The sequence below is a fragment of the Bactrocera latifrons genome, unplaced genomic scaffold (assembly GCF_001853355.1).
Source record: "Bactrocera latifrons isolate USDA-ARS-PBARC rearing strain unplaced genomic scaffold, ASM185335v1 scaffold_254, whole genome shotgun sequence".
Taxonomy (NCBI): domain Eukaryota; kingdom Metazoa; phylum Arthropoda; class Insecta; order Diptera; family Tephritidae; genus Bactrocera; species Bactrocera latifrons.
In genome coordinates, this window is record NW_017536119.1 from 239,294 (window position 1) to 247,334 (window position 8,041).

The following is an 8,041-nucleotide window of genomic DNA, read 5'->3' on the forward strand; positions in this document are numbered from 1 at the left end:
CTGACTCTTTTAGTTTTAGGACTTACAAACAACCGTTATGTGAACAAAACTATAATACTCTCTTTAGCAACTTTGTTGCGAGAGTATAATGAATGTTAAGGCTAAATAACATAATCAGACAGAACGTTAATATAGACTTTGTTTGTTGAAAGTGYGATTATTAACACCTCAGCTTGGGAGCACTAATAAACAGGGTACTTACAGATGTTTTTGAATACATGCTATTAACTATTCCTTKTTAATTGGTCAATAATTACAAGCTAACTAGCGAACTGTAGACTTGTTGATTTAAGCGATTTAATTGAAAAACTAATGAATAAATATATTGCATAAAATACTGAGTAGGGAAATTGTCCATCGGTTACAGTGTTGTGATCCGATCTGCACAATTTGTTCGGAGATTGTAATGTTGGACTGGACAATAACCCAAGCCGAATTTCGCGCAGATATTTCGTGAAATAAAAATGTTTTTCATAYAAGAATACGATTTTGGACGGTAAAGATCAACCTGAAGAAATTCCAGAGCTGCCATTTTTCCGGAAAAAACAAAGGTTCGGTGTGGTTTATGAGCCKGTGGCATCATCGGTCAYATATTTTCTAAAATGTTGCTGGAGAGTACCTAACCTTCAATGGTGACCGTTATCGCACCATGATAACTGACTATTTGATGCCTGAAATTGAAGCCCGTGATCTCGGCGACATTTGGTTTCCAAGACGCCGTAACTTCCCACACATCTTTACATTCAATGGCTTTATTGAGAGAAAACTTGTTTGAGCAGATAATTTCACATTTTGAGTCGGTCGATTGGAGACCAAGATCATGTGATACCACACACGGTTACACTTTTCCTGTGGGGAAAAAAGTATAAGATCTATGCTGACAATCCCGATTCCATTCAGGTCATCGAAAATTGGACTAATTTGATGAGCCATCTGAGACGTAGTCGCCACCAACATTTGAAAGAGACAATCTTCAAAATAAATGCCAAARARTGTTTTTTTCGAATGATAATAACATTCCCCATTCAATTTGATTATCTGTGTATTTTTTAGTAAAAAAGCTAAACTTTGTAGGATATTCGACGTTCCTTCYAGAAGTTACAAACTTCGCGGCAAACTTAATATACATACGTATACCCTATGCAGGGTATGAAAAAGTGGAAGGAATATTAGTAGTTAATTGTCGCAAACTATTTTTAATACAGAAATAATTATATGCAGCAATATATGGTTCTATTMGAGTGGAATGTTACAGCAACATATACTAGTTTCTAGAAATATATTTTCTGAAGTATTAAAATAAAAGTGGAAATTAAGGTATTTAATTGAACAARAAACAAATTCTTACACTGCACCTTTTGACCTACTGGCACAGACTKTCTGATTTATGTATATATGTATTCTACATATTCACTTGTACACTTTTACACCTAAACCAGGTATGTCTCTGTATAAAATTGCATCTATAATTAAGCAAATATATAATTATACGGTCAATTCGATGTCAATACTCATTATCAGCGAAAACTAATRTATACATACTTACATATGTACTCAACGATACGGCAGTGAAACCTATAGAATCAAAGTCAGCATTCGCTAACCTTTCGAGGGCTGTTATTAATAAATTAATAACAAAGTTGTGAAAGAAATTCCAAAGTCAAACAAAGAAAAAAAAATTCATTAATATTTCTGCTTTATGAGACTTTTTATAAATGAGATGCTTTAAGATGCATGAGCTGTAAATGGTTAGGTCTGTGAAACAGAAACGGTTATATAAGAATTGTCAATGATGACTGCATAAAGAATTTTTCTTTGGAAGTTATATCGTGAGTTTTAACTACGGATGGGTTCGAAGATGAGATAGACAGAGAATCGAGAGGTAGGTGSTGYCTTTTCAGCAAAACTARATGCCAAAATCGTCYTTCGTCCAGACCACTGCAGTGTCTTTCAAGCAAAGATCATAACAGTTTTAGGAAGCCTTCTTATTCTGACAAGGAGTGTGCCCACAAAAAGTGATATTTTTCTATWCTGTTTGCCAAGCGGCTTTGAAATAACTAAAGTCTCCTAGCGTTTTATCAAAGAAGGCATAGTGAAGTAATGTCATGATCTCTTCGTGAATCTACCATTCTGGTGCATTGTGTCTGTATTTGGTTCCTGGACAAAGTGATAGCACCGGGAACTCTGAAGCGGATGAATTAGGCAGACAATGAGACTTCGGAAAAGAGAATACCTCTGGGTACTTTCATATTTTTAATCGACAAATTTCTTTCAATTTAGCTGAGTMTCGGTGGTGTCAATCCCTAACTTGCTCCACAAGCAGTCAAACATGGCATGAATGGAATATGGGCGGCTGAAACCGACTATTACCATTTAAAAGGACTCCCATAGGATACTAACAGGTAGCAGACAKGTCAGTGGACTAGTGGAACGCCATATAACGACTATTGTAAAAGCGGYCAGGAGGTGGAAGAGGAGGAGACAATTAAACACCCTCTATGCGATCATAACGCTCTATATAGATAAATATTCGCAACTATCGATCGCAGGTTTGTTGATGAAGTTTCGGAAGTTGCATWTGTAAAACYTTTCCTACTGATGAACTTCATCMGACGCATGGTTTGGTTCAGAGTTCACACAATAGAGTGAGGGAACTTTGGTCTCGGTGGCTAAGGCTCYTAGGCAGCAACTCTACCTTTGAACCTACCTATYTCGTGAGTTGGGTCTGTCATAAAARAATTCGCAGATTGTCCACAATAAAGTCGACAAGAAAAGTCTAGCAAAATCACACGAACTTCAACATTGCAGCTGCGTTAATTGTCTGCTGATCCACCCTATTGGAAGCACTTCYATATACAACCTGTGATCATAATGATTTCATAATTGGTCACTTTTAAAAAGTACTAAATTATTAACGTGAGAAAAAATTATTGCCAAATAATTAAAGCTCTTTCAAAAATAAATATGGTGAAATACCAAATTTTACCGGTTATAAACCCATTGTATATATTTTGAAAAAATGTCAGCAGCTTATCTGGTTCTCTCTTATCGTAACTAAATTGTCTCTAAGAAAAATAATTTATTCCATGTCAAACTCTGTACTTACTTCGCACCTCCTTGGACAGTTTCTTCAGCATGTTTGTGATCTTTGTGCCATTCCACGTATTCCTATCGAATCCCTGCTGCATAACCGAACGTGCACCCAACTTATCATGTATCACATACGAGCAGAAGAAACACACCGAATAACCCTTATCATCGATATTATCCGATTCATAGATCAATGCCGTACGCGTCCAATTGAATTCGTTGATGATCGCGAACACTGCATTACCCAAATTATTGCCTTGCGTACCATGTAGACGCGTTAAGGTCGGAAAATTACCAGCCTTCTTACCGAATGCCGAAGCACTACCGCCCGTCGTTATAACGGGTATACTATAAGCGCCGGCATAACGTGAGATCGGCGCCAAAACATATTCACACGGCAGACCGAAGATGGCATTCAAATTCGGTTGTTGCAATAGCACTTCATAAAAGCCGATCGGTCCATATATCGATGAACAGAAGGAGTCACGTGCTATGAGCGTAAAGTCAATGTAGGCTTCGTRRAAACCATGCCGCTGCACCGCATCAATACCGAGCTCGAGTGCGGGCAACATTTTCGCCATRAAGCAATCATTATTTGTATCCGCTTCGGTGCTTGGCAACATAGCCAATAATATAATATGATATTCGGCATAACGGGGCGTGTCATTTCGTCGTGGCGCTATAAATGTTTGTACCGTTTCACTCTTCACACCCTTGCGTACGAAGGGAAATGTTTGACTGGGTATGCGTGTCGGTATGAGTAGGGATTCGGTTTGGTTGTTGGTGGTCGTGATGGTGGTGTTGGCTACTGCCACAGCGCCGACAAATAAAAACAACAGCGTTTTAGTGACTAGGGTGCACAGATGTCGCTGCATAATACGGTCACCAATTCTCATAGTGTTGTGGTTTCGCTTGCGGCGATCAATGCATTTTATCGCTATTAAGCGGGTTCCTGGGCGGGCTGTTTTATTTTTCAATTGTTAGGAAATTCTATTTTTTCACTAAATAAATTAAGTTTGTACTGTATTTGCGGTTAATATCCATAACGGTACTTTTAGCTTTTATTTTTAAATAACATATATATTTTTTGTTTTGTTATTTGTAGGACTTTAGAACCTTTTATTTATTGTGTAGCGCTATTAAGTCATTTTCACACTGTTGGGTTTGSTGAATTTTTTTGTAAATAAAATATTATCACTTCCGTTTTGTTCGAAATTAAATTTTTTCCTTTCGATGTTGTTCGAAATAAAATTTTATAACTTCGATTTTGTTCGAAATATAATATTATCACTTTAATTTTGTTCGAATTTAAATTTTATAACTTCGACTTTTTTTCAAAAAAAAAAAAAAAAAAAATGCAACATAATTTTTGTTTGAAATAAAATATCTCTTTTCTTTTGTTCGATATGAAATATGGAAGTGATAATAACTTCGATTTTGTTCGAAATAAAATATTATAACTCCGTTTTTTCGAAATAAAATATTATCACTTCAGTTTTGTTCGAAAGAAAATATTATAACTTCGATTTTGTTGGAAATACAATTTTTGCTTTTCGATGTTGGTCGAAATGAAATTTTAAACTTCAATTTTATTCGAGATAAAATATCATCACTTTAATTTTGTTCGAAGTAAAATATTATAACTTCGATTTTCTTCGAAATTAAATATTATATCTTCAATTTTGTTGAAAATAAAATACTATCACTTCGGTTTTGTTCGAAAAAAAATATAACTTCGATTTTGTTCGAAATAAAATATTATCACTTCCATTTCGTTTGAAATAAAATATTACCACTTTAAAGTTTTCCAAAAAAAAAAAAAAAAAAAAAATTTAACATCGATTTAATTTTTATATTTTATATCTATATTTTAAATTCAATAATTATTTTGAATTCCATATTTTGAAATTATTATACTTTTCATTCTCTTTTCACAAATTTTATTATCGTTTCAGTATTATTGATTACATTCAAAAACTATAAAAATCGCTTAAAAAATTAAATTCGCATTCTGGCATCGCCATAATGCAATTCTAGTATTGATTTATGTAAATTATTTGATTACTTAAAGTTCGCTTTTGCAAAACGAAAACTCAAGTAATACGTGTGTTTTCAGTAGCATTTATGTAGATTTTTCGCAATTGTAACACTGCGTTTTATTTCTGCACTCAGCTTTATTAACTCAAAATATATCGTGATTTTAATTTTTATTTTTTCAACATTGGCATTTCAAATAAAACGCTTAATTAATATTATACACTGATTTAAAAGCTGTCTCTTTGTCGGAAACAATTAAGTTGTTATTTCTTATCAGTTGGCAAAGTTTCCAATATACGAGTATTTTCATAGTAATGATCCACAATAGGACAATTTAAAAGTCTGTGTTCCGACAAATAAATGGCGAAACTAGCTTATGATTTTTAGTTAGTCCAAATTTCACACATTTCTGCAAAAATGATGCCGGTGTGAACGTAACCGTCAGTGGCGACCGTTATCACGCAATGATKATATATTATAATTAATACCAATATTTCGAGTTTATCGCTGGCCTAATATTTTATGYGTAGAAGGCAAATACAAAATGTAGAAAACAATGAAGAAGAAATTCCTTGATTAACAAAAACCCTTCGTTGGCTTGTGTTCGGCCTTCAACTCTGTCAGTTTCGATAAATAATTATATTCTGTTTGTATGCTTGTGTAGATGCGCTTACATTGCTGTGGGGCAAGTGATTTATAGGGAGTTCTAAAGTTTTAATAGCCTTTTTAGTCAAATATATGSTGTAGCTGCATACCCTGTAGGGAAGTGCTTACCGTTGTGTTAAAAAAATATCAAAATATAACTGCCTAACTAACTATATACAAAARTTTTTGATATTCGTCTGAAGTTTGGTCGCCATATGACAATTAGTGTCTATTTGCTAGGTGTTTGTTTACGACTCGAACATTTTATTCGGCGATAGAGTATGCTGTATGGCTAAATTTATAGCAAGAAAGCTGATAAGGTTGCAGTGCATAACATCATGTGGTCGAATATAAAAATTGATAAAGGGCTGACTTGGGGGACAGTTAAGAATACTATGGCAAATCTGTGCCTGAGAGCCGAAAGAAAGCTTCGTAAAAAAGTCTTGGCARTTCCAATATTCAATATTTATTTAATACTTCGGTTCACAAAATTCATTTGGTTATGCAGTCTAGATTCAACCATTATGAAGCATATTTGGGCTTTGTCAAGCCAAAATTTAAAAAATATATACATATTATAATATTCAAGGTTTAGTCAAATTATAGGCGTGCTGCCTACGACCTYGTATTAAATAAAAATGATTTAGCGGCAATTCGATTCCCTATCGGGTATGTACGTGAGAGTTATCCAATAAAAATGCCTCTGAGCTTTTAATCACACATACACACACACACACATACACACACCAGCAAATAATAAAGAGTTGTGCGTTTGTTTACCACAACTAACATTTGTAGATTTGCCAGCCGGCGGCTGTGCTTGTATTTTGTTTTCTTTCACTTTAGGACGCCAAATATTCGCAACTTTATTGAAACTTGTTTGGAGATTTTCTTATTTTTGCAGAATTCTACTTATACATACATATGCACCCGTATAAGTATTTAAGTGATCGATGTTCTAAAAATAGAATTCTGAATTCAAATTTTCAATAGTTTCGAAATTTATGGTTTAAATTTGCTTTATTTTGCTCGTCTCGTCTTATACGATTTGTAAACAAAAGACTTGAAACCGTACTACATACGATCATATGTGTATATCTGTTTGTTGTATGCTAAAAACAATAATAGTCATTTTCACTTTGCTATTTATTTAAATATTTTGCATCTTAAAAACCATTATTAAAATATTTTTGAATTTTGTTTGTATTAAAATTTATGTTTTCAGTTTTTCAGAAATCATTAAGCGCAAGAGRGGCGGCGATTTGCGGTTTGTTTATTTATTTTAAGAATTTTAAACAAGAAAAAAAATTGTACATTAATGGTAGCAATAAATGCAGTAAAGAATATTTTCCTAGATGGCGCTGACTTGGAAAATTTCTAAAATAATATTTTCTGATACTTTGAATATACTACTATTCTTTAATAAGACTTTATTTATAATTTGAAAATTTTGAATTTATTCTTCAAAATCTATGTATGTCGTCCCTCTCGAACTAATCTCTCTTAACCCCAATACACTTGTGGCAACTTTTTTTCCAATCATCGAAATAGTTGTGAAAGTCAAATTCTGGAATAGCCTTCAATGCCCCTAGCGTTTACCTTTACCCTTTACGTTTAATCGCTTCAATTGTATAGGAAGTAGGCGTTAGGCGTGGTTGTGCTCCGATTTCGCAATATGTGATATAGATGTATGAGAAGAATGCTAYATACTAAATTTAGTCGAAGTCGGTCGGTCGGTCGGGTCACGAGATATGTGATTTCACCAAAAAGACAGTCAACCGGTTTTAAACTTTTATTGTCATCCTGACCGTTCATAWATATAGAACTCTATGGCAACTGGTKGCAAGAGTATAAAARTTACTACTCAAGTATTCCTAGAAGCGTGGCATTTTGCTGCGATGATCTCATTTAAGTTGGTCATCAATTTGTTATCAGTGAAAACTATATTTTATTGCACAGCTGCGCTTAGTTTAGATTGTTSATTACAATTAAATATGTTATACTAAATTTAATAGTTATGCGTTTGTATACATACATACACATATGGTCAAAATAATAAGTACATTCCTTTAGCCTGCGGTCATGATTGAATTRTGAATGTTTGGTGAAGTATACGAATGCAACTCTGGGTTGGTTTAAATAAATTCAATCTGGTAACACCTTTTATGGGGAAAAAACAATGGGAAATCCCCACTTTGCAGTAAGCGAGACTATTGTTTGTTCAAGGTCGTTTTTTAAGTGGTCAAAATAATAAGTACATTGTTAGTTA

The 8,041-nt window shown here is 33.8% G+C and overlaps 1 protein-coding gene across 2 annotated transcripts in view; it reads right to left on the bottom strand.

The window, feature by feature from the left end:
* The window catches only part of LOC108969501 (atrial natriuretic peptide receptor 1), a 115,156-nt gene that overhangs the window by 23,129 nt on the left and 83,986 nt on the right, over positions 1-8,041 (bottom strand). Inside the window, exon 1 of one of the 2 annotated variants that reach the window (XM_018934253.1) lies at positions 3,107-4,212. The exons of the other annotated variant lie outside the window; for it this stretch is intronic. Within the exon in view, the coding sequence (XP_018789798.1) occupies positions 3,107-3,986 (880 nt within the window). The 5' untranslated portion in view covers positions 3,987-4,212. Of the gene's footprint in view, positions 1-3,106; positions 4,213-8,041 lie in introns of those variants that run through there. 2 annotated transcript variants of the gene reach the window in all.